General features: G+C 45.0%; 1 protein-coding gene across 5 annotated transcripts in view; it reads right to left on the bottom strand.

Annotated features, from left to right (window-relative positions):
* The window catches only part of PRKACA (protein kinase cAMP-activated catalytic subunit alpha), a 59,499-nt gene continuing 32,630 nt past the window's right edge, over window positions 1–26,869 (bottom strand). For 4 of the 5 annotated variants that reach the window (XM_080997030.1, XM_080997033.1, XM_080997031.1 and 1 more), the window contains exons 2-10: window positions 12,916–12,977; window positions 10,934–11,062; window positions 10,737–10,835; window positions 8,532–8,614; window positions 7,272–7,398; window positions 6,657–6,752; window positions 6,388–6,510; window positions 3,284–3,448; window positions 1–1,177 (exon numbers count right to left, since the gene is read on the bottom strand). In XM_080997030.1, the coding sequence (XP_080853156.1) occupies window positions 1,052–1,177; window positions 3,284–3,448; window positions 6,388–6,510; window positions 6,657–6,752; window positions 7,272–7,398; window positions 8,532–8,614; window positions 10,737–10,835; window positions 10,934–11,062; window positions 12,916–12,977 (1,010 nt within the window). In that variant the 3' untranslated portion in view covers window positions 1–1,051. Of the gene's footprint in view, window positions 1,178–3,283; window positions 3,449–6,387; window positions 6,511–6,656; window positions 6,753–7,271; window positions 7,399–8,531; window positions 8,615–10,736; window positions 10,836–10,933; window positions 11,063–12,915; window positions 12,978–26,611; window positions 26,634–26,869 lie in introns of those variants that run through there. The other variant, XM_080997032.1, reaches the window with a different exon arrangement.

Genomic DNA, 26,869 nt, shown 5'->3' with positions numbered 1-26,869 from the left:
TTGGAGGGTGGTGGTGATGGGGAGACTAGGGGAGGGGGAGAAAGAGAGAGAGAGAGAGAGAGAGAGAGAGAGAGAGAGAGAGAGAGAGAGAGAAGGGGTGTGTGCACATTTAAGAAAGACAAATTGAGACAAGCTTCTTTCTCTCAGTATGCCTTTGCCAGCTGGCAACCAGTCACTGCTCCCTCCTACAGGTGTGAAAACTATTGCCCCCTTCTTTCCCCCAAAATAGGGAGACAAAGATTGGAAATAAAGTGTTTTTCTATCCAAAAAACACACACAAATTCTTCATGCTAAAACTCAGTTGTTTTTACAGAGTTAAAATTCCGGTTGAATTTAATTTAACGGTGCGGGAGACAGAGCGTATAAAAAAGCACTGTGCCCTGCCTAGACTTTTAAAACCCTTTTTATAAAGCCAGTCAACTATTTCTTTAAACTTTTTATTTAAAGATAATAAAAGGGGCCTGGAAAGGGGGGGAAACTGATAAAAGGACAGGAGTTGTCCCATAGGGGAAGGCGAGAGGGTGGGGCCATTAACCTGTTCAGTGCTGGTCTAAACACCAAAGTGCTGTGTGGATGTGGTTATTTCTTGCCCTAACCCCCCTTCCAGAAATTCTTGCAATGCCCCATGAACCAGACCTTTCATAGGGGGTGATGAATGGCAAATATATCCCCTTTCCCCTAAAAAAAATAATAAAATAAAGCCACCAATAAACCAGGGACTGTCCAATTAGGGTTTGTGTGTGGTAGTGGTGGGGAGGGGGGTTGGAGTCAATATGAGGAGGAAGGGAATTTGTTTAAAACCTGCCTGAGAGTGGCTGGGAGCCACCTTACAGCTTTCAGTGGGAGGTGGATGGATGGCACTCCAACTGCTGCCTTTTCCACAGCTTCAAAATGAACTCCCCTTTTCTCTCTTCTGCCCAAACAGATTCAGGTGAACCCCAACACTCTCCCACCTCCCCAAATTAACATATAGGCAAGGAACTCTGGCCCTTGGGGCTGATCAAATCCAGCCCTTCCTTTTCCTGGGCACACAAAGCAAGGGGGACTGGCCCTAAAATTCTGCAAACTCCTTGGCGCACTTCTCACTGATGGACACCCGGATCTCCTCTTCCTCGTAGTCGTCAAAGTTACTTGTGTCGCCGGGGCCTTTGCACTTTGGTATAAAGGGAGCTTCCACCTGTGGAGGGGAGGGGACAAAGCGAGGAGTTATTAGGGGTCGTGTCTGCATGGGTTTAGGAGAGAGAAATGATACCATTCGCTGTGAAATTGGGCTCCCTGCGGGGTTACTGGTTTAAGCCTTCTCAGTTTAACCAGAAACAAAAATAGGTGGGCAGGGGAGAGAGAGAGAGAACACATGTCATACAGGGGAACCTCAGGGTTGGGGGGCAAATGTACTCCTCTCTGACCTGCGGGACCCTCCCCAGACCACACTCACCTCCCTGGCCCCACTTGCCTGACTGGAATAGGTCCTTGGGCTCTGGTAATACCTCTTGCTTGCCTGGATGGAAGGCAGAGGGTGTGGGTGTGTGCAAGCATCTGTAGAAAGGAGCCTATTGCACGATAAAATTCACATCCACTGCTTTGCTCACTTTGGCCTCTGGCTTCACCCACCATCAGCATGTGGTCCCTGGAAGGCTGCCCAAAAGGGAATGTGGCCCTTGGATACAGCTAAGCCTATTCCACAGGCAAGGAGAGCAACATGAGCTCTTCCTCACTCATAGCTTGAGCCCACTAAAGGGCAAGCCAGACATGCCTGTGCTTTTTAATCAGGTCCTTGACTGCTTATTGCTCAGGTGGGGCTGAAATCTACTTTCTGAGTATCAAAAATGAGTTGACAGGAGAGGGGAACAAAACTTTCCCCTTCTTTACCTTGCCACACTTAGGTCACCTTAATCTCCTTTCCCTTTAGCCCACTCTACTTCCAATACTGGAACTGGTTTGGGGGGAAATAATCTCAAAGCAGCATTATACACCTTTAGGCGCAAGGCAAAAATGTTCCTTTTTAACCAAGGCTTTGGTTGGTTTGATTGACATCCTATGCCCTTTTAAAATGTGGTATTTTTTTGTTTCGTTGGGGTGTGTTTATTGGGTTGTTGTTTTTATTTTGCTAATGTGTTTTGTGGTTTTTTATTTTTATTTTGTTTTGTGAACCACCCTGAGACCTCCGGATATAGGGCGGTATATAAATTCAATAAATAATAAAAAATTATAATTATAATAAAACAAAAAGGAAAAGGGTGGATGGAGTAGCCCTTGATTCCCTTCCTTGTGTGCCCACCCTGACATAAAACATGGCTCTCCCCACACCTGCACGTTACAGGCAAATGGGCAGGCACAGACTGAACAAAAACGCACGTCTTGTTTGGCCCTGAATCAGGCCCAGCCAAAATGGAAGCTGTACCTACTGACCCCTGCCTTGCTGCTCAGCTTCCTCCTCTCGGCAGAGATGCATTTAATTGGGCCTGCTATTTTCCCCCAGTTTAGGAGGAACTGAAACTTATAACCTTCATCTCCAGAATATTTGCAAATTAGGTAGGCAGCAGAACTAAGAGTGAACACGGTCAACGACATCATCCTATCCTGCCTCCCTTCAGCTTTTTCATACAAAGGGGTTTCTCAGCCTTGCCCGCTCCTCATGTTCTATGGACAATTACTTTCATTTGGCCATTAGCAGATCCTATACCAGGAATGGCACTCCAAACTGTGCTGGATTCAAACTCCTGACCAGCAAGGTGGGAACTGGAGTCTGACAACATCTGGAAGGCTGCAGGCTTATACCATGGAAAGCAGCAAGTGACCAGAGAAGGTTTTTAGCATCCAGATGCCATTAGCAGCTGTGGGGCTGAAGCTTTCAATCAAATTCACAAAGGGAAGGTCTAAGAGAAGACAGGATGATTTCCAACACAGCTGCAACAGTGGATTTAACTAGATCCTGGGATCTTTTCACAGATAACTAATAATCACAATATGTCCCGAGATCCCATATCATTAATATTGGGCCTGCAAGTTCCACTGAAGTGTAAGAGCTGCTTCACATGCTAGTTTTCTCAACACAGAGATAAGCTTTGTGGGTGGGGGGGGCTCTCTTGTTCGTGAGCTATACACTTCCAAAAGGTGATACATGTGTTTGGATGGCTTTGTGTACCAGCACTACACACCCACAGTGAGTTGGCATTACTTCTCTGGCAGTGTGATAGTGGAAACCTTTGCTTTGGAAATAAGGCTGTGGGCTGCTACCACAAACCGCCCCCTCTTCTGACTGCACCCTCCTACTTCTCCTTACCTTCCGTTGGTAGATGGCAATCCAATCAGTAGTAGCAAACCACTTGTGGTTCTTGATGTCATTGACTCCATTTTTGAGGTTGCCAAAGCGTTTGGTGAGGTCTACCTGGAGTAAGTTACGCAACAGGTCCTTCAGGTCTGAGCTGAAGTGAGACGGGAAGCGAACCTGGGTGCAAGGAAGCAGAAGCCAAGAACAGGTTAATCTCTCTGCCTTCCAGGAGAAATCTGACAGCCGCAGGGAAAGGGCAGGAAGTGAGATTCATTATGCTCTGTAGCCAAAGCACTAATTCACCATATGTCTGCAATTGCAACATCTACCACAAAACTGGGGCCTTGGGAAGTTGCACCCATGCCCTGCTTGAGGACTTCCCATATGAATCTGGTTGGCCACTGCGAGAACAGAATCTAGCAGGCTCTTCTTATGTCCTTAAATGTTAACACTGCACATTCCCACAAATCCTAGAATTTATTCTAACAAGAACTTCTAGCTGCCACAGAGACAGAGATGTGCATATCCCTCTGGAAACACTCTAAACACAAGAGGGACAGAAGGAGGGCTTTTACTAACACACTTGGAACGCTTGCCTCTCTCTCTTTAAACTGATTTATAACTTCTGAATTTAAAAAAAATGGTCTGACTGGCTTGGCACGGGAACTGCTGAAAGAGAGAAATTCACATGCACACACAAATGTACAACTGATGCAATGTCCCCTGGACTACTTTTTAAAAACTGAAAACAATTTAAGAAGCAGTTTGGCAAAAGAAGTTGACAGCAAGAAAACCCTTAAATATAATACAGGTGCTCTTTGCGCTTGCTTCTCAGCAATGTATCTCACCTAAATGAAATTCAGGGTGGCTAGTGGGTTTGAAGATCTTCAATCAGAAGCCCTAGGAGCAAACACCCTAAGAAAAAAGCACTGGCAAAGAGGCTATATTTATTTTATTTGTGTATTAAATTTGTATACCACCCTTCATCCAAAGATTTCAGGGCAGTTCACGTATATGTGCTTACTGTAACCTACATTTTGTTCTACCACAGAAAGATATTAGATAGATAAAAAGGTAGAATGTTATCAGGCAGATTAGTAGGGATGTGGCGCTAGGTTATGCACATATTTACACCATAGTTTTTAAAGGGGCTTAAGGCATTAGGCAATGTGATTCTATGAAGCAATGAGGATCCCCAAGCAATGTTCTTAGGTTACCTTGGCAGGGTGGTGGAAACAGATGGATCAGTTTGAAAAAATCTGGCTCCAATCTGTAGTGTAGACATGCCCTATATTTAAGTACATTTAGTGTACCAGTTTAAATGTAAGACTGGAATTTTATACAAGCTTCACCAAGATCAAATGTAAGTATCACAGAGTCTGGCTTAGCCTTTTCTCTTAGTATTGTGAAAGGAGCTACTTCTACCCAGATTCCCCTTCTCTTTTAAGAAGAGCACCTAATCTTGATTAATGGTTACTTGCTATTCATTCTGCTGAGATCTGTGCTAGACTGTCATCATGACCAACCGTGTTTAACCCTCAGTCATTATTACTTGGATGACTTATCTAAGTAAAAGCCCACCTCACAGAGGTGCACAAGTATCATCAGTTTCTTTTGCAGAGAACCAAACCTGATCAAGCGCATAACATTTTGACTATGTTTTTTATATGCAACCTTAGCTGAGCTGTCCTGATGCAAGAACCTATCACAAACAAGGTTCTGGGAGCTTTTATATTAATTCAACTAGTTAATAGTAATGCCTCATGCCCAACTGTGATACTAAGTGCTAATAATAGTAATAATAATAGTAGTAGTAGTAGTAGTAGTAGTAGTAGTATCACAGCAATCTTAACAAGGACAAATCCTTTGCTGAAGGACATTGTGGGGATCCATAACACACCTGCACAAATTTCAAATCCAAAGTAAACTGCGGTCAGTGCCAAAGAATAACTGTTATCCACAATGCATGTTTATTCGTCAACCATTAGTTGACTCAAGAGAAGATCTTAGGTGTTACTGAGAAAGGCCGGGTCAGTACAGCTCCTGGCCTAACAGCCTGACTCAAACGGCAACTTAATACTGATTATTTTAGCATTAACCACCTGAGAAATCAAAGTTGGCAAGTAGGGCCCAGTGAAAATTCATAGGATAAATGGCAGGGAAGGGATAAAAGGACAGCTGGACTCAAAGAGAGCATGCATGTTCTGGAGCAGCAGAACAAGAGCAAGCCCCAGCCATCTGAAAGCTAGCATGCACATATATCCACTGATCTCCATTACTTTCGTTTAGTTTTCTTGGGTGGGAGAGATGTTCCTTTGACATCACACATTTTCCTGCAAAGCTCTTCCAACACTGCCCTGCCACACCTCACTCCTTTAGGCCATGTTACAAGTTCTAAGAGCAATATTCTGAAAACTCACAGCGTTGCAGTTACAGAGAGCTTGAGTTGCATGTCTCCCCCTTTCCGCAGTTTTACTCTGTTTAACTTATAAAACTCCACTTTGTGCTTTTCTGATCTTTTTTGTGCTGCTTGGCCTCACATTACTCTAGGAGTCTCACCTGGGAGAACTGCCAAGTATTACAGACACTAGAATTCTAGACTCAGAAAATCCATATTCCACTTAGCCTGTAGAATTCTTCAATTAATTTCTTCTTCACACTGAAGACTAGAGCCTTAAGTTTGTTTAAAGTATACGAAATTTGAGACTCAGTATTCAAATGAAGCCAACAGATCTGCCCCTTTCCTCAAAATAAGGTCAGACTATGAATATAACTGCAGCCATCTAGATTTCCAGACATTTGTTCCTGTGGTGAAAGCTGCAAGCAGCACCAAAAAATAGCTGGAAGATTTGCCAAGAAAATACAGAGGGGGTTTCCGTTCACAGTCTGCTGAATTCCACCTACTCCAACATTTATCTGGCAGGTAAACACAGCAGGTCCATGCTTCACCGAACATTATAAATGTATGCACTGTATACTGTGAGCTATTTGGAAATTTCTAACACGCCTTCTAGGGAAGTACTGCATTCCCTCCATGGGCAAGATGGTCTACATATTGTAATATATATTTGTAATATCCTGTACCCAGCATGCAAGCCTCTATGCTGAAATATTACCTTCCCAGAGACAATCTTCTCATATATCTGAATGGGCTGGTCTGCAAAAAATGGGGGGTAGCCGGCTGCCATTTCATAGATGAGGACACCCAGGGCCCACCAGTCCACAGCTTTGTTATAACCCTGAAACAGGAAAGCAGGCTCAGATCACAAACACCAAGGATGATCAGCACTTAATTGCAGTGTACTGCAAGATATCGAGATGAACACAGTCTTCTTTCTGGGCTGAACGAGGCCCAAAACACTGTTCCTGAGTACAGGTGTCTCACCTTGCTCAGAATGATTTCAGGAGCCAGGTATTCTGGAGTCCCACAAAGGGTCCATGTTCGGCCTTTCACTCGTTTGGCAAAGCCAAAATCTGTCACCTGGAGGTAAGAGAAAATTAACAAAGCTGAGTTCTCCACACCAATAGGGTCAGCAGCACAAAGGAAGTGATGGAGGCTTGCACAAACCCCAGCACATGGAGAGGTGATGTTTCGGGTGGAATAAGAGAGAAGATTTTGTTTCCAAAGGTAAGTATCACTTTCTAAACAGCAACTGCCGTAATGAATGTTTTCCAACATGCTCCCCACTTGCCACCAAAATAGGAAAAGTGCATCTGGTGGTTTGGAGCACATTTGGTTGAGCAGGTACCACTGGGGGGGGTGGACTTCCTGATATTCAAAGAACAAATGATAGAAAGAGGTGCACCTTTAGATTTTATGTCAACTCCAAAATTTCCTAAGAAGTTACTTATGCTTGTCAAAATTCAGTCCTTTCTTAAAAAAACTAATTGTTACAGATATTTGGGGAAAGAAACAGTATTCCTAGACATACTGACAAGGAGAGGAATTCTCAAAATGCTGTGCGGCAGAATCTCACAGAATGGATGGAAGCAGCATTACCTCAATGTAGCCCTGCTGGTCGATGAGGAGGTTCTCAGGCTTCAAGTCTCGATAGATGAGATCTAGTGAGTGCAGGTACTCAAAAGTCAGCACTATCTGAGCGGCATAAAACCGGGCATGAGGTTCACTGCAACAAAAGGGGCAAGAGCTTTTTCATAGGCCACCTCCAATGCATGCCAGCTGAGTCTTCACCTTCACTGATCCCCATAAACCAGGGATGGAGAACCTGTGGCCCTCCAACTCCCATCAGCCCCAACCAGCTCAGTCAGGGATGATGGGAGCTGTACTCTCAGCAAAAGGGCTCAGGTTTCCACCCCTGTCACAAACCAATACTATAAGACCAGATCTCTCTCCTGTTCCCCGTTCAACAGGACCTTGAGTCTTCAGCTGGAAATTATCTCACACATTTCACTCATGCTCTCCCTGCCCCACCTATGGCTGAACACATGCAGAATCTCTTCCCTTATTCTGACCATGTTCTTATGTAGGTGTAATCATTGCAACAATCCTGGAAGGTAAGTCATTACTATTTACTCTCCGTGTTGCAGATGGTGGGGCTGAGGCTGTGAGACAGAACTTTGCATAATGCCATGTAGTTGAGTTCATGGCAGAGGCACCATTCGGACTGGGGGCTTCCTGGTCCGTCGCTCAGTCTCAGTGCTATGCCAGTTCTAGACTGTTCTACAAGATGGCAGCTTATCTGAAGCACACATAACTACACAGTTAAATGAGAGCATGTTAACAAGCATCCCGCTTTCCATACAGTAAATGGATACAAAGCAAGATGGAAGCATGTTCTATGGTGGTAGCTTCTATACTGAAGTCTCCGCTAACAATCCTCTGATGAAAAGCACTCTGCTCATATGGGCCTGTCAAGCCAGGTCATCCCTTGCCCCTTAGTGTTAAAGAGAATAATCAGGAACTCAGTGTCATTGCCACCACACTCTGATAGGAATGATCTGCTCTTTGCAAGTCACCAGCTTCACATCCAGGAGGATGGGAATTAATGTCAAAGCAAATGCAGCTTCTGTCCTATCATTAGACTTTTTTTCTAAACTGCATATTCTTTACCCCAGAAGTTAGGGCTTGCTGGAAGGGGAAGATATCCTCCACTCAACTTTAAAGTGCAGAACAAGAGAAACCTAGTTCTTTCCTGGTCCCTTTCCCCTGTTCTAACCCAGGAAGCCCAACTCTCAGCTCTTCTGTTCCCACAACTGAGAGCATCATCCCAACCTTACAATGACAGGGGAGCACACTCACCTGAACCTGCCAATCCGTCGTAGGTGGGAGAACATCTCGCCACCTGGGATGTATTCCATCACCATGTACAGATTTGAGTTATCCTGTAATCAAGGGCAGAAACAACTCAGGGTCCTGGCCAGCACTGCTTTGCACCCACCCCAACCTTCTATGTTCAGGGCCACAGCTCTCCAATTTATTTACTTCTATTGCCTTTCTGCAGTGACGCTTGCACCAGCGTACTCACACATCCATAGGAGCACTCTAGAACAGAAACTGGGTTTGCTGTTGGGCTGGGAGAAAGGACTATATACACCACAGAATTCAAGTTCCTGCCAATTTCCTTTAAAAAAATGAAGTATCTTGCCCTTGCAGTTGCAGATAAAAAACCAAAATGTTGATACAGTGCCTACAGACTAGGTGGTGGTGAAGGAACAGGTCACAGCATTTCAGATCAGTACTTCATTCCTTCACATAGCTACACTTTCCTAACTGCCCCCAATTCCAATCTTCACGTTTGTTCCCTAGTCCATCGCTCTCTACCACCATTGCCTTGCTTCCCGCTCAATAAATGCAAGTTCTTTAAAATCTGAATGTATACAAGTTCCTTGTCCTCTAGTCCCCATTCATTTGCACAACTTATTTGCACAACGATCATATAGTTTTGCTTGGTGCAAAACTGTTTCTATAGCAGAGTGTTTTGGTTTTAGTGCTATGTTCTGTTCAGAGTCTTTTCCTGCCATGACCTTAAAAAAAAAGGCAACAACTTCAAAAGTAGCTGTTACTAAGGTGAACTCATACCTCTTAGTACCTGGTCATGTAGGATAAGACTAATAATGACCGCTATCATGATAACTATAGTAACTCCACTATGGGGAAGCAGGCCTCTCAATACCAGTTCATAAACAAAAGAGTGTTGTGCTCAGATCCTGTTTGTGGCTCCCCAAAGGCACCTGGTTGGCTAGTATGGACTGTTGGGCAGAATGCTGGACTAGATGGGCTTTTGGGCTGATCCAGCAAGGATCTTCTTGTAGACTTACAGAATTACTCTCACTACCAAGGGAATGAATTATACACACAGTCTAACACCAACCAATTTGGAAGCAAGTCCCACTAACATCAATGGGACTTACTGCCGAGGAAATAGTATTTAGAATTAAGATACTTTTTTTTTTTTAACCCCCAAAGTTTGCAACTGAAACAATCTCTGCAAGGTAGCATGAATGTATTTGTTCAGGCTTTATTCTGATTGAGAGGTAAGCTTTGACACGGCATTGTCAAGGACTGCTATAGCAGAGGGGAAATGGCAAGGAACCTATGAGACAGCAGTAGAGGCCTCCTCTTCTGGTTGAGCTTTCAAACAGCCACTGTGTCCATGGTTTTAGGTTACAGCCACAAAGGGTATATAAACATGCATATTTCCTTCAAAGCAGATTTTTAAAAAATGGTTCTGCCCTTTGTGGCAATAGGTAGGACTCAATGGCTTTTTATATCCTTTCTATGTAGCTGAGGTGAACGGAAGCCTGCAAAACCTTGATTTAGAGCTGCATTAATAGACAAGGCACAGTTGCCTTGTCACATAGTCCAGACTTACATGCTCCTATAGCACTTTCACATTGACTTAAAAGTAAATCCTACTGAATTCAACGAGGCTTACTTCTAGGTAAGTGGTGTTAGGATTGCAGCCTTACTTACTGTATTTATATAAGGCAACCCAGTAAGATTATTCTCTGGGTAACTCAAACACAAAATGATAAAATACTGTTGGCTTTATTAAACATTTTGTATGCTTATAGTGCCCACTTGTTTACTTGCCCAAAACTCCACCAACACCAGAATGAGCTAGGACAAAACAAACTATTGAAGGCCTATCATAAGGAAGAGTTTTGATGGCCTATCATGACAACGTGTGCTCTAGCCCAGGAGATCCACCTGCCCAGGCTGCTCCCAAAGGGGAAGCACACTGTACCTACTATACCGGCACAGAAAGTATCCAGCCAGCTGGGCTTGCCTGCAATGGTGGATGCTCAGCTAGCCACAAGCCCAGACAGGGGCAAAAAGATTAGCTGGGTGCTATAGTAAAGTGGTTAGCTTCCCTTAAGTATCTGGTTGGCCACTGTGTGCCTTTGATCTGCTGCAGCAGAGCAGGTATCCAGAGGACCAGAAAGCCAGAGAATGAATATTTAGGCAGGGGGTGGAGAGAGAGAGTGCAAAGACATCCTTTACCTTAAAAGAATACTCTAGCCTGACAAGGAATGGGAAGTTCACAGCCTGGAGAATGCGCTTTTCATTGAGGGTGTGCTCAATCTGCTTCAGCTTAACAACCTGCAAGACAGAAAGGAAGTCAACCAGAGTCAGCTGGGCCTCCCTCTTGCCAACCTCAGGCACCAACTCCCAGAACTCAACGACAGGCTCAAACTCACTTTCTGCTTGTCAAGGATCTTCATGGCAAAGTAATTCCCGGTCTCCTTGTGCTTCACGAGCATCACCCGCCCAAAAGAGCCTGTACCCAGGGTCTTGAGCCGGTCGAAGTGATCCAGGCTGGACGTATTCTGAAAAAGGATTTTGAAAATAATAATATAAAAAGCAGAGGAAGACAATCTGTCAAGGACACCAGGCTCTAGTCATCAGATTTTGGGGACCCTTAAGTGGCCGTAAGAGTTCAAAATGCCGGCTTACTAGTTTCTTTTTAAAGATAACCCTTCAGGCAGTACCATGTCTTCCCATGCCATATTAAAGCAGCAACTGTTATTGAAGAGGATCATCCCTGTGGCGTGCCAACTCTTCTCCCTGAAACTTGCAGCATTCTTGGGGTTTGAGACACAGATAGCTTTTTACCACGAGAGGGCGCAAAAGGCAAGAGTTTTTAGAGAGAAAGACATACAATCCTCCTGCATACTGAACAGCAAGAAAATCAAACTCAATCCACAAAAAGGACTGTACATACACCCAACACTCACTACACTATCTGTAATAACCTAGAAACTAGCAGCAACAGGTTAAGCCTTAGAGCCTGACAAAAAAACAGTAATATCCCCAAATATCACACTTATTGCAAAATACAACCAGATGTAATGACACCTTTATGTAGGGGGCAGCAAATGGAACAAGCCAAAACAGCGAGAGCATCCAAATTTCCGGGCCAATTTACACAGTCATTTTATTGCCATGAAGCAGTTATTTTGGCAGTCACCTTCTGGGAGTTATTTGCTGAAAAGCTAAAGCATCGGACCTGTTAGTTGAGCAGTGAGGTATTCATCAGATATTGCAGGGAAGAAAATACCTTATTCAGCTAGAGGGAGATTGCATTCCCCTTTCTGTAATATGGTCTGCTAACACCAAAGAGTATATGTGATAGGTGAAGGGCTTCTGAGCCTTGCTTAGTAATTTGGAAAGATCTTGACTATTTGTTCCTTGTCATGCAAGCAACCCGGGCACTGGTAAACATTATTGTCAGACACATCTTCCATGTCTTAGAACTGCAAAAGGTAAACTAATCCAAAGCTGACTCTCTTCCTGTGTTTCCATCTTGGACACCGCACTCTCCTCCTGTATTGTACCCCTGCAAAATTATTCCTAGAAAAGGGGCAATTCCAGAATAACCTGGGGACTGAAACACCTGTCTCAGCGCCTATTTCTTCAGCAGGATAATTTAGAATGTCCACCAGCATCAAGACTTTTGCCTTTGGTGTAACTAGCAATAACAAAGGTTTGGCAAGATCCTTCCAAAGCCTTGTTTTAAAAAGTTACACTGGTCACATTTTATACACATAAAAAACAAGTGAATGCAGACCCAAATGGGCTTCCGCACAGCCAGTACAGGAGAGCCAGAGTGATCAGAGTGTCAGACCTGGACCCAGGACACCAGGGTTCATATCCCCACTCAGCCATGAAGCTCAATGGGCCAGTTGCAGTTTCTCAGCCTAACCTACCTCACAGGACTGCTGTGAGGATAAAATGGGGAGAACTATGTACTAATGAATTTAATATCAAAGCAGTCGTTTCAATGCATGCAGCACACTATAGCATTCAAGTTAGGCAGTGTATCCCTTACTTAAATGCAACACCAGTTGTGTGAAACGGTACACACATATTCTGAGCTTAAACTGTACACATGTATTGTGTGAAACTGTACACATGTATTCTTGGCACCCTGGTCTGTTTTCTTTCCAGCACATCAAAAGGAGGCAGGGTACACGGGAGCAATTTAAACCGTGTGCACCAACACACATGCACATTCCTGCGAAGCCATAAGTTGTCTAACTCTGGCTGATGGTTGCATGCAAACCAGGTCAGTGTCACTTTCAAATCAGGCCTAAGAGCTTAGAAGCAACAAGACCCAGGCTGCTATGGCTAGATAAAGGAAGGAAGGCAAAATATCAAGACGAGAAGAGAGGTGTCATACCTGCAACGGGTTCTCCCATTTCTTGAGGAACTCTTCTTTGGCTTTGGCAAGAAACTCCTTCACTGTAAGTAAGCAGAGGCAGAGAAAGAGCATTGACAAGAGAGCATGTTGCCTGAAGGCCTGAGCTGCTGAACACTCCTTAGGAGTCAAAGAGGCTATGTTGGGAAACAGGAGTCCCCTTCAAGTCTGCCAGCTCTCATTTCTTTGACGGGCCTATTTGCTGAATCACCAGGAACGGAGGATGCATTCCCAGCAGGAAGGCCAGAAAGGGGAAGACAACACCTTTCAACAAGTCGGATTCCCAAGGAGCAAACATTCCCTGGAGGGCAGAGAGCAGACACACAGCCCCCTCTTTTAGGCTCAGCCATGAGACTCTAGATGAGAAATGGCCAACTGCTGGCCTGTGGAAATATGCACAATCAATATCTGAGAAGTCTGTGTTACCACTGGAGCCCTAAATCCAGCCTGGAGAATACAGTAGCAACCGGTCACCTCTGCTAAAGATCACGGCTGCTCAGCTTTAGGTCTGTCACCATGTTGCTTATTTTGGGGGCCAACCTGTGCCCAATCCTTGCAAGTCACAGACAACTTTGGGCCACATTGGGACCTCCAGCCTTTTAAAGCAAGAGCAGGGAATAAGTAAACCCATGAAACCCATTTAAAGCAAGAGCAGGGAATAAGTAAACCCATGAAAAAGGAAGGCAGGCCCCACTCTCTCCACATCCATGCCACTCATTTGCAAGGCTTTTGAGGAGTCATACAGATGTGAAATTCAATGCTGCACCATGACAAACGCTCTGCCTATGCAAGGATTTCCACTTGCCAGATGGAACCATCTCCCTCCCTCCCCTCCATGCTGTTCTGGGGGTACCCCAACCCCTTCGAGACAATTTCAGGGTGCATGTGGGAGAGGGGGAAGCCCTGTTGCACATATAGAAGCCCTTGTGCAGAAATAATACCTCAGGTTAAGAACTTTGCTTCAGGATGAGAACAGAAATCGTGCTCCGGCGGTGCAGCGGCAGCAGGAGGCCCCATTAGCTAAAGTGGTGCTTCAGGTTAAGGACAGTTTCAGGTTAAGAACGGACCTCCGGAACGAATTAAGTACTTAACCCGAGGTACCACTGTATGTCCCATCTGTTTGCATGCACACATTTTCTCCTCAGTTTCCAACTCAGAAGGTGCTCTGCAAGTTTCAAAAATACACACACACAACTAGAGACTTTTAAGACTGGCAGTTCCATGTACTGGCAGCTTCTCCCCTTCTTAGCAGCTTCTCCCCTTCAAAAAGGTTCTCATGCCACAACCCCCAAACTTATTTTTGAAAGAGACATTTAGGAGCTGTGGAATGAAATTCTGAGAAGAATCTGGGGAAGCATGGGCCCTTCTGGATTTCAGCCAATAATGTCAATCATGAGAGGTAAAGTGGAATCATTCAAGACTCAGAGACTCTAAAGTTTCCCAGTCACAGGTGAGCTACTCATGGTTAAAGCACCTGCCATGTGCTGAGACAGTGACTGAAACATGGGGGAGAGGGGACCTGTGGCCCTCCAGATGCTGCTGGACTGCAATTCCCACCTTCCCCGACCACTAGCTGAAGCTGGAATAGACATTTAGAGAGCCACACATCCACCAGCACTGAACTAAGGGCTCCCAATATCATCCTGACTGCAAACCAACTGATGACCTGTATGCAGACACTAGCAGCCACGGCATGGCCACTGCATACCTTGTGTTCTATAATGTACAAAAGATCAGATCCAACCTGGAAGGTAGTCTTGTGTCTAAGAGAAACTACCTGGTGCTCCAACACACTCCATGTATCCAAAGCAGGAAGGCTACCACGTAGATAGTTGTACACTCTCTAAATTGCATAATCAGGTTTTTTGAAGCTACAGGTATGTAATGGCACCAAGCACAATGACAAAGAGGGTTCTTGAGAGCAGAAAATTCACAGAACCAAGGAAATGCTCCATGTCCAAACAGGTTTGGGGCTGAAAAACCCATCTACTGCCGACAGAAACATGTCAAATATAGCTGCAGATGAGAACACCCAACTGGGCGTGACTGCCTCAAATTAGACAGTTTCTAGCAGTCATGGCCACAAAGGAAAGATAAAGCTTAGGAAAGTGGATTCAATGTCTTCTAAAGGATCTAGAGGTAAACAGGTAAATGAGAGAGAGAATTACCCTTAACTCATCCTAATCATTCACCTGTATCCCATGAACCCCATCCTTTTCTCTCTACTCCAGCTGCACAATAGAAATAATACCCCATGCTGTTACCACTTGTGCGGGTTCTGAAGACAATTGGAGTCATAATCTAATCAGTTAATTAAATAAATTTGGCTGATTAAAAGTGATCAAATAATTATATGCTAATTCTGTGTATTATGCAAGCTGAACATCATCCAAGTTTAGTTTTGTTTTTTTTGTCATGATATAAACTAGAGTTTTGGGGACTCTGGCAGAGGCTATTTCCAGAAGTAGCTGAGGGCTGGGCTTTAGAAAGCAGAATTGGCATACTAAACTCCCTCTTCCAGCTTCTCCATCTATGTAACACAGCGTTCTGCCAACACCAAAAGGTTGTGTTCACTGGCAAAGCAGTACTGCTTGATTAACTAGGAAGGGGCTGGATGCATTCTTAGACTGGTACCCCTTGCTGAGCTGGGAAGGAACCCCAAGCAATTTTCACACCCCCACTTTCTAAAGGGTTGCCTCGCTCCTGGAATGTTTTCTGAGAGGGGCAACCATGATGATGAAGAGCCTGGAAACCAAACTCTTTGGGGGAAGGTTGAAGGAGTCAGTGAATTTTACATCCTGGAGAACAGACTACCAAGAGGCAATGCAATAGCCCTCTGTTACATAGATGGAGCAACTTTGTTTTCTGTTGTTCCAGAAGATAGCACCTAAATTAATGGGTTTAGATTACAAGAAAAAGGATTTGATTTAGACCAAACATCAGGAAGAACTTCCTGACGGCATAACATGTTCAACAGTAAAGCAGACTGCTTTGGAAGGGGTAGATGACTCTCTTTCATTAAGGCCCTTTCAGTGGTGGCTCCCTGTTGTGAAATGCTCTCCCCAGGGAGGCATGCATGGTGCCATCTTTATCTATATTTAGACTTTTCTCTTCACCCAGGCTTTGGGTCCTTAAAATGGGGGAGGGGGGGAATTGTGGCCTCTTTTCGTGTTGGCTGGGAATCTATCAGACCTGCCTTTTAATTGTATTGCTGTGTTTTTTGTTATTGTTTTCAATGGAAGTTTCTTCGGGTCACTCTGTGAGAAAAACAACTAAATATCAGCATCAAGAACAGTAGGCTGGCTGGCCACCTATCAACAATACTGCAGTTGGCAGTTGCCACCTCTATGAGTCTATGAAACAACAACCTTACAAACTAAGCCCTCAAGATCCCATCATCCACTGGGGCCAAGCACAGCATATACAGTCATACATTGGAAGCCGAACGGAATCCATTCTGGAAGTCCGTTCAACTTCCAAAACACTCAACAACCAAGGCGCGGCTTCTGATTAGCTGCAGGAGCTTCCTGCACGCAATCGGAACCCGCGGAACCTACGTCAGATGTTCGGCTTCCTAAGAACATTCGCAAACCAGAAGACTCACTTCCGGGTCTGCAGGGTTCGGGAGCCAAAAGATTCGAGTTTCAAGGCATTTGGGATCCAAGGTACGACTGTATCTGCATAAAGCAAAGAGAAGCAGAAAAGGCCGAGCAAGCACTCCTCAGCCAGGGTAAATTTGCTGAAGAGTTCGCTACCATCTAAAGAAATGGAGCCTGACTACAGATTCCAGGGATCCTGGCTCCCAGTTCAGAATGTGAAGTCTGCCCCTGCATTCACCAGAAAAAGCTCATTTTCAGTTCCCCCCTCCCATCATGGAGATGCAGCTTCTCCTGGCATGAGATCAGAAGACCGTAAAATGGAGGAGCCCCTGAAATAAGGTTGCTTTGCACCAGCCTCTTATTTCCTACAGGAGAGGTACCTGACACAAAGGGAACATGGCCAGGCGCAGTCTGGGGATGCTTTCATAGCATCCTCCCACTCCAAACCTTCACAGCAATCCTCCCACCCAATTCCTTCATGCTGCAGCAGAGCGGCTGGATTTCCCCGAGACACGCACACAAACAGACGTGGAGCTGCAGCTCAGCCTGTCTGACCTACTTTCCCTTTGTCTCCTGCTTTATCCACGTTACTTACAGAGCGCCACCAGCTTACACCTTCCTGCACAGATCCCAGCCCCCTCCCCACTCCTCAAGGAGATTTCTTTTGCCACGTAAGAAAATTCTGGCAGCTCTTCCCCCCTTCCTAGGGCCATCTCAGCATTATATTTTAGCTCCATGGGCCCCCCTCCAAAAAGGGGCAGCAATCACCCCTCCCCATCTCCAGAACACTGACCTCTTCCATAAGCCATGAGGGACCCCCGACAGCGACAGAGCACCACAGGCCTTAAGGCCAGGCTGAGCACTATGATCTCATCTAACCTCAGGCCGTCAGTTGCTCCTGCGTCATGCCCAAGAGCCTCCAACTGCACTCTAAACCATCAACCCTGTCTTGAGGTCTAGGCAAAGGGAGGGAACAATTCTGCCTTCTTGATGGCTGCTCTGTTCTCCAGACAGAGGCCTGGTTCACACAGAACACTAAACCACGGTTTGTTAAAACAAGCCACGAGTTGTCTCATAGATGAGCAAGCAAACCATGGCTTGTTTTTCTCCAAAGTTTGGTTCAATTTTCAGCTGCTCTCAACTCATGCCTTTGTAGTTCAGTGAGCATCTGGGGTGGGGAGGCCAAACAAACCATGGTTAAGGAAGGGTGTTTGGCTTGGTGAGAGTTGCAAAACTTAATTACAACAAACTAAGGGTCATAAACCAGCAACGAACCACAGCTTCAGATCATGGTTTGTTAGCAGTAAACAAACCATAGTCAAGCCACTAGGCAGGCTTTGCACAAAACACTAAGCCGTTGTTTCATACACCATAGTTTAATAAACCTTGGTTTAGTGTTAGGTTCAGAGTGTGGTTTAGGGGCTGGGAGTTTATTTTGCCTGAAAGTGAGCCCTGAACATTCGCCTGGCTCCATAATGAAGCTGATATCCCCTAGCAATATGGGCTTCCAAGTTATGGCACACAAAACTCAAGACATTGCATTGCAATCCAAACATGTGCATTTACATGCCAAATCAGAGAAAGATGCAATACTGTCTCATCAATATGTATATTTCAAATAAGAGAAACTGTGGTTTAAAAAACCACTTTGGCTAAAATTTAGATAGGCCACCAGGAACAGGAAAAAAATTCCTTAAGACAACCTCTCTCATTCTTGGGTTACCAGATGGTGTTGGACCACGTCTCATCATTACTGACCGCTGTACAATTCCTTGCCCAGTGAACTTGCATCATTCCTCAAGGGCCTCAAGGGCCATGCACAGGCAAACTAAGGCCCGGAGGCCGGATCCGGCCCAATCGCCTTCTCAATCCGGCCCACGGACGGTCCAGGAATCAGCGTGTTTTTACATGAGTAGAATGTGTCCTTTTATTTAAAATGCATCTCTGGGTTATTTGTGGGGCCTGCCTGGTGTTTTTACAGGAGTACAATGTGTGCTTTTATTTAAAATGCATCTTTGGGTTATTTGTGGGGCATAGGAATTCATTCATTCCCCCCCCAAAAAAATATAGTCCAGCCCCCCACAAGGTCTGAGGGACAGTGGACCAGCCCCCTGCTGACCCCTGCTCAAGGCTATAATTGTGATGTGCTAATCTCCTGTTCTCCCAGCTTTCAAATGGCACTGTAAGAGTCATTGTGGTGTAGTGGCTAGATAACTGAATTTGAACCATGAAGCTCAATGGTTTTGAAGGGGTCTTTTTGCGGGGTGGGGCGGGGCGGGGGGAAATCACACAAGCAACATAACTTAATTCACAAGGCTGCTGGGAGGAAAAAACTGATAATCCCACATACATTACCTTGAGTTCCTTGGGAAAACGTAATACAAGTGTGAAAGTGCAAGTAATTTCCTCTTGTTGGATGTTGGCAACAATAATCTTGCAGGATCAGAATTCTAGGTTCATCAAGTATAGTATATGGTCTCTAACCAGGACCAACCACATACCCCTGGAAAATTGATAACTAGGACATGATTTCAATAATCATCCTCTGTCTGTTCGCTGCCTCTGGTAAGGAAAGTGCATCTGCAAACCATGACCTACAGCCATTGATAGACCCATCTATGGGAGCTAAACCTATTCCAGTTGACAGTGACAATGACAGTGTTAGTGGCCTTCCAAACTGTGGGATGAATTCCATAAGTTGAAAACAGTGCTTGCTTTAATTTGTCCTGAACTTGCTGTCAAAGTATTAGAGAACTTCAAACTCCAATATTTTGGTCTCTTTCACACCATTCCTGATTTTGTGAACTAAATAAGTGTGCGGCCTAAACTTCTCTTCGAAGGAAGTCCCATCCACCTGAATATCTTTAGCCACCCATTTCTTTACTTTCCTCCCCTTCTGTGATCTCTTTTTCAAAACCAGGCCACTAGAACTCCATTGGCATTCCAAGCACAGCCATACCAGAGTCTCATCCTGGTGTACTTGCCATTTCATTTTCAGCCCCTTTTTATAGTAATTCCCAGTATCAGATTTGCTTTTCCTCCACTGTGCCAGCACTCTGAGATGACGTCACTGCGCTTTCTACCATGACCCCAAGACCTCGCTGGCAGTAGTGACAGCTCATTTAGATCCCATCAGTGTCTGTGCAGGAGTTTGTGTGTCCCAATGTGGAACATGAGGCACTCGCTCACTCTGAAGCTCACCTGCCATTCTGCAGTGCTTCTGAATCATCCAGCTTGAAGAGTGCCTTTGAAGAAATGCTCACACCATTTTGTAGATTTCTTTTTTTAAGAAACAAAAAGTTATTGGGAGTCTGAGCACTCCCCTACAGTACAAGGCAGGCATGGGCATGTTCAGCTAGCCCTATTTTTAACCCAACAAGCTCTACCCACATTTTCTTCATCTCCCACACTAATGGCCCCTATCATTTCATGAAATTTCGTCTAGCGGCTTATTTGATAGATTTGCTTTAAACCATTATTTGAACTCCGTGCAGCGGAGGCCTTATGTGCTGGAACGCACATCTAATAAATGTTTTCTAAGTAGTAGAAGCTGTCTTGTGCCAAAATCAGCCCACTGGCCCATCTTGCTCAGCACTGCCTGCAACACTTGACTGCCAGCAACTCCACAGGGTGGCAGGTGAGACACTTTTTCAACCTTGCTAGCGGTACAAGCAATTGAATTTGGGACCTTCAATGCACACAGAAGTATATGCTCTGCCACTGAGCTATGGCCCTTTCCAAAGACAGCTGTTCCCTCCCCCTCTATTACAGACCCAACACGAAGAGCTGTATTCTGTGGCCATGGTACCCAAAGCCTGAGTTGAGAAGGCTGGGGAAGAGCAGATTCAGCTTTCCTTTCTGAAGCACTCTCACTGACCAGAATGCTTTGAAGCAGGTTTGCAAAAGGCAGCAGCATTCTGCTAAGTTTTGTGGCCCTCCAGGTGTCACTAGGCTCCAATTCCCATAAGCCTGAGCCAGAATGGTCAGGAACAGTCAAGAATGATGGGAGCTGTAGGTCAGCATTTTACAATCTTTTTGCTAGATCTGAAAAACAAAGGAATGGGCTTCACCTTTTCTCAATTTTAATGTATCTGGCACGCCTTTGGATTTAATTCAGCTACTTGGGCATCCAGAAAAAATAATTCTAAATGTTCAGGGTTCCACATAGCCTGAAACAGGAGGCCAGCAATACTATTCAAGATTCACATATTTTTGCTTTCCCACATGTTATAAACATTCCCTGAGCCTGCTTTAAAATGCTAACTTGCCCAGGGTTCAGGGCTGGTTGCCAGTCCTGAATCCAAGCATTTTATTGAGATCTATGTATGCATGTGTGTATATATTGCTTCTGGGAGGACAGCACTCACCAATATGGAGTGCAGGCACCTTTTGCTGCCAAGGCAGCCATTTGGTGCTGGTACCCACAGCACTTTTATCAAGACATGAGTACGAGCACCTTTTTTTAAAAAAAAATTACCAAAATAGAGGAATATATAGGGTGAAAATATTTTAGCCTCATGGCATGCATCCCCCAACCTCCCCCTCTGTTTGCCACTTTTAACTGACACCATCATTCTATGGCTCAACAGCCTGCAGCCATAGACATAATTGCTAGACTAACACAGCATGCCCAACTTCCAATCTGACCCACTTTTTCCATCCTCCAGGGCAGAACTAAGAGCTGCTCACATAAAACAATGAAGGAAACCCAGGATTTTAACATTGCTGTAAATGGACAGCAACAGCAGCATGGACCCCACCCTGGATCCCAACCCCCTCCCAGAAGAGGCTAGCAGCAAAAAGACAGCACCTCTTACTTTTGGGGTGCAACATGAACCTAGAATTTCCCTCTTCAGACAGAGATGAACTGCACCAGTAAATAGTCTATTTTTCTGTATGTCACTGACATCCCAAAGGTCTTAAAATGCCCACAATGCTTTTTTTCTCTTTTCAAAAAGTTGTTCTCTCTTTCAGCTCACAAACTTACATACTTCTGCATGTCTCCCAGAGAGTCCTCTGAGTATGCAGAAATCATTACTTTATTTTTGGGTGCCCCTTGCTTCCTTTAAGAGGGTTCCCTTCATGAGATCTGGAGTGCATACGGAGGGGCTGCAGAATCAGTTAAAGTGGGCCATTCATAAGCCTCAGCCAATATGGTTAATGGTCTGGGATTATGGGAGTTATAGTCCAGCAACTTCTGGGGGACACAGGCTCCCCAGCCCAGCTTTAGGGCTTCAGAAAATTTCTGTTGTAGATTAAGATACGCAATATATGTGTGAAAACATCCTTTCTATGACCACTAGAGGGCTCTTCTACCTTTCTTGTAATAGGTTTCTTACGCTAGCTGCTGTGAGAGACAGTATACTGTATACAAGACTGGGTTGGCCCAAGGGGGTTGGATTCTCCAGCCATTTCCCTTCCTAATTATACTCCCCTCCCCACACATCTTCAACCACTGCTGCAGCCAGAATTGCAGATGAAAACCGAACAAGAAATTGGTTGGCTGAATAGAAGCAACAAGGGGGAAAGAGCAGAAACACACCATTTGCCTCATTACGACAAAGCCCCAGGTGTTAAAAGCATCTCTTGCCACAGAAATAACTCTCCATTACACCATTTGAGCTGAGAGCACCCCTTAAACAGTGAACCCGATGAAGGCATTTTCTATTCACATTGGCTTGGTCAGACTCCATGAATCCAGCTTATGGAACTAATCGACCATGTCCAATTGCACAAGAGCCTCACAGACTGACCTGTGCCAAGATAAACACCAGAGCATAGGGGACTAATAGAGATGCAGCCCTAGTAATCTTTCAAAGATTACTCCTTCTTCTCCCACTGTATCCAAAACACAACTACTAGGCTGCATTGCTGGCAGCTAAACTGAGCACAGGGCACTCAAGCAACATAGGCAGGCACTCTCTTTAACAGCGCCGATCTCCACCATGCACGCCTTCGTCCTCAAAGAGTTTTCCCATCAGGCTTATTCACCACGCAGAAGCTGCTCTCACCAGACACACAAATTCACCTCTTTTCTCTCTGCACTTTGGAGATCAGCAAAGCAACAGCCAAGGTGGAGCACCTTCTTCGACAGAGGGGCACCTCGAGAAAAGCTGCAGGAGCTGAAAGTTCAGTGCTAATCCACATGAAATACAATTTGCATATGATTTTCATGAGCATGGCAAATTAGAGCATCGTATGATGGACGTGCTGTATTTTTTTAAAAAAAAAAAACTTATTTTGTGCTTCCTATGGAGAAGGCCACCTCCAAATGCTATTTTAGCTGCTCTGCAGCTTAGGTCGCAGTCCTCTCACAAAATACTTGGTGGAAATGCTTATGATTAAGCTGCATATAAACGCCTTAAGAATAAACAAATGGAAGGGAATACAAAAGAAAATCTGCACTAGGGAATAAAAGCCCCAGTGTTATTTACGGAACGCATTTTGTGGAACCACACATGCTTCAAATAATTGTTGGTATGGCACCATTTGCATTCCCAGGCAGATGGTATCTTCTGCATGGAGTAAAAACAAGGTCCAGGCTGCTCAAGGAGATGAACTGCACTCCCTATCAGAAGGGAAGCTGAAGTAACTGTAGGTTACTAGGCATTCTGGCCATACAAGGGGGAAAGACTACAGGCAATAAACATGTGCACAAATGCATATACATGCAGTGCCAGGAAATAAATAAAAAAATTCAAAGCAGGAAATAGTGGGAGAGAGCTAACAGTCCTTGTTGCTTGTGAGGAGACCCTCCCCAGAGCCTGAAAAAGACATCAGTGACGGCGGAGGAAGCCCCAAAGAGACCCGAGCACACAGCCTCCCTCCCTAACAGCTGATGCGCGGGGTACTGCAGCCGCCGCCGCCACCACTACTTGCCTGCGTGTCCTCCAGCCTCCAACCAGCCCCAGAGCTGATATTTCAGTCTGCATTGTAGAGAGAGCTGGAGAGCAGGGAAAAGCAGGCGTTCAGAGGCTTTTTAGAGGGTGCTCCCCACTTACACGATTTTTGCTTATGTCTGTGGGCCCTGAAACACAATCCCTGCCTAAGGGGGGGACGGGACACCTGTATAGCAAGAGGGCACATGCGACTGAGAAGCCTCTGGGCCTCCAGATATTGCTCACCTCCAGCTCCCATTGTCCCTTACCATTGGCCATGCTGGCTGGGGCTGATGCGAGTCAAAAGTCCAAGAACAGCTGGAGGGCCCCAGGTTCCCCACCCCTGCTTTACATGCAGAAGGCTCCAGGCTCAATCTCTAGTATCTCCAAGTAGGTTGAGAAAGACCTGTCTGAAATCCTGGAAAGGTGCTCCCAGTCAGTATAGACTAGAGATGGGAACCTGTGGCCATCCATGTTGTTGGGCTACAACTCTCATCATCCCTGGTCATTGGTCATGCCAGCTGGGACTGATGGAAGATGGAGTCCAACATCTGGAGGGCCAGATGGACTCCATCCCTAAATTAGATTGACCAATTGTCTGCTTTGGTGGAAGGTAGCTTCCTGTGTTCCTGACACACATACACTAGCCTCCCATTAGGAACTTCTGGTTGGGCCCAGATAAAAATCCCCATCTTCCAGAAGTTAAACTTCAATTGGAAGGGGTAGGACCTTTCCAGCAGGTTTGGAATGAGTTCCCAGAAGAAGTGTGGCAATGATTTTCACGGTTACATTTTAGAAATGCAAGGAAAACATCTTTTTGCAGGACTGTTGGGAAGCAGTCTGCGTGGGATTCTTATTTGTACTGATCTGCTGCATCTGAACATTGCCACCTCAATGTTCCTCATTTAATGTTTTACTGGTTTTGTTTCACCACTTTATCACTCTGGGTCTTTTCAGCATTAATTTAGATATGAAATTAGAATTTAATCTCGCTCCTGCACTGCTGACAACTGGAGACGGAAACCAATATATTCTCCAACACAAGGGGCCTCCCTCCTCACAAGGTTTCCAAAACAACAATGAAAAAGCATCATCATTTGGCTAACAAGTCTCTTGAGGGGCAAGTGTTGGCTTTGGTGCGTAACTTGTATGTTATCTCAGAGGGATCTTAAACATCCTAAGAGCCTTGGCCATAGGCAAGCACAGGCCAGCCAGATGTTATCAATACACTGCCTTGCATTCTCCTGTCTTTTTCAGTGGCTATACAGGAACAGACGCCATTGTAATCTCTCTAGTATAGAAAACAAGTCAGAAAAAGGATGGGATACAGACTAGCAGATTTAGGGCAGATCCATGCCACACCCTTAAAGAACAACCAACACACAGTTAAAGCACATAACTTCCTCCGAGGAATCCTGGAATATATAGTTGAAGGTACTGGGGGGGGGGGGGAGAAACAGAGTTCCCAGGATTCTTTCGGGAAAGTCATGCGCTTTAAATATGTGTTGGGATGTATGGTGTGCATGTGCCCTTAATTTCTAGGCCAAGTACAGGTAATCTGGTTCTATAACCCCACCCCCTCAACCCTTCTAAGAAATATCCTATGACCAGTAAACCAATGCCTGCAATTGGAATCAACCATGGGACAGATTTATGCAAATTTCATTTTGGTTGTGATACTCTTGAGGATATGAAATATTTATTTTTTTATTTCTTATTACATTTATATCTCGCTCTTCTTCCAAGGAGCTCAGGGCACCCTACGCAATTCTATTATCCCCCTTCCTCCAATTATACTAACATAAGTTGTGAGCAGATTAGGCCAAGAGTCACTGATCCAAGGGCACCCAGTGGGTTTCATAGCTGAGTGGGGATTAGAACCCAGGGTCTGCCCAGTCAAAGTTCAATACAGTAACACTACATCACAATGACTCTATTTTTCATTGGGGGCTGAAACCGGAAGTCTCATGACATCTCAGCTCAGCCATGACATCTGTGAACATGGTCCTAATAAGTGACAGGACAGTGTTTCTGAGAAAAAGCATGGTGCAGTTTATTCACCAATAGGCTGCCCCTCACCCTATAACTGAGACTGTAGTGACCAGGTCAGAAGGTGTAACAACAGATATTAATAGGGGGAGAAAGAAAGGCCTCTAGAGAAGACCAGTGGTCAAAGTGAGCAGGCATAGGTTTCCAGGGGAAAATGTTTTCACCTGCCATTTGTCACTGAAAGCCAAATTAGATGTAACACTTAAATGCACCATTAGGAAGCCAGTCAGTTAAAAAAAAAGACAGAGGGAAGTTTAAGCTTTTCCTCCTACCCCACAAATGATGAGCCTTCTTCACCCTTGCCATTCCCATGAGTTTGGAATACTGATAAAATGTTAGAATTCCAGGAAACAAGAAAATCTGCTTCATGACAGCAGAAGGCTCATCCATATCCTTAGTGTTTAGCAGAATCTAAACAGCTATTTCTGATACTTCATCACAACCTTGAGGACTAGACATTTTATTTAAATACAATCATGCCCAATGGACTGGGTGAAAGTTATCAGAATGTGCTTTAGATGGCTTGTCAGCAAGGAGACATTCTTGAGCATGTTGATCCTTAGATTTCTCCTAATTGACCCTCCATACTCTTTATGATGCCAACACCTTTGATTTTTGAGGCTTTGAATCTACTACTTAGAATAAACTGGCAGATTCTTCCTTCATATAAGCATTTAAAACAGCAATTAGGATGGTAATAGCAGCAAGAAAGCTCAGCTCAAACTACGACGTGCTGCAAATTCATAAAGCAAAAATGGTACCCTTAGAGAGAAAACAGCAGCTCTGAGCATCTTTTGTTCAACGCTCAAGGTTCTTTAACTGGAAATAAAAGGGGATAAATTCTGGAGTTAGTGGAAACATAATTCATCAGGAATAACTCCCCCAAGGCTAACCATTTAAATAGTTTCTACATATGTCTATGACAGTCAGAGCTGATTTGTTGTAGGGGCTGCATGTGAGTACAAACCCATCTGCTCAAAAATTTACTGTGCCACATTCAGCGTCACAGATAGATCCATGTGTGTCTTTGTCTTTAGAGCCCTTTTCTCACCATACATTCCTTGAAAGAAGCAGCTGTCTAATAAACACAGGGAGCGAGGGAGAAAGCAGACAGCAGTCCGTTCAGCCACCCAGGACCCCGTGGTTCCTTACCATCCATTCGGTGGCCCTCAACCCCAAGGGTCCACCTGGTGACCCGGCTGTTTCCGCAGCTGCAACCATACAGTTAAAAGGTCAAAACGGGTGGCGGGGAAGGGCTGACCCGACGGCTCATGGGGGACTTTGCCCCCGGTGGCAAAAGCAAACACGGCCCCCGCCTGGAGCTCAACTTCTCCTGGAAGCGAAAGAGAGTCCCCAGCCAGCAAAGGGCTGAGCGCAGCTCCAGGGCACGCCTGTTTCGCCTTCTCTCCC

The sequence above is a fragment of the Podarcis pityusensis genome, assembly GCF_964106645.2.
Source record: "Podarcis pityusensis genome assembly, chromosome: 2".
NCBI lineage: Eukaryota > Metazoa > Chordata > Lepidosauria > Squamata > Lacertidae > Podarcis > Podarcis pityusensis.
The sequence above is the reverse complement of the archived record's forward strand: the minus strand, read 5'-3'. Positions and strand labels throughout refer to the sequence as shown.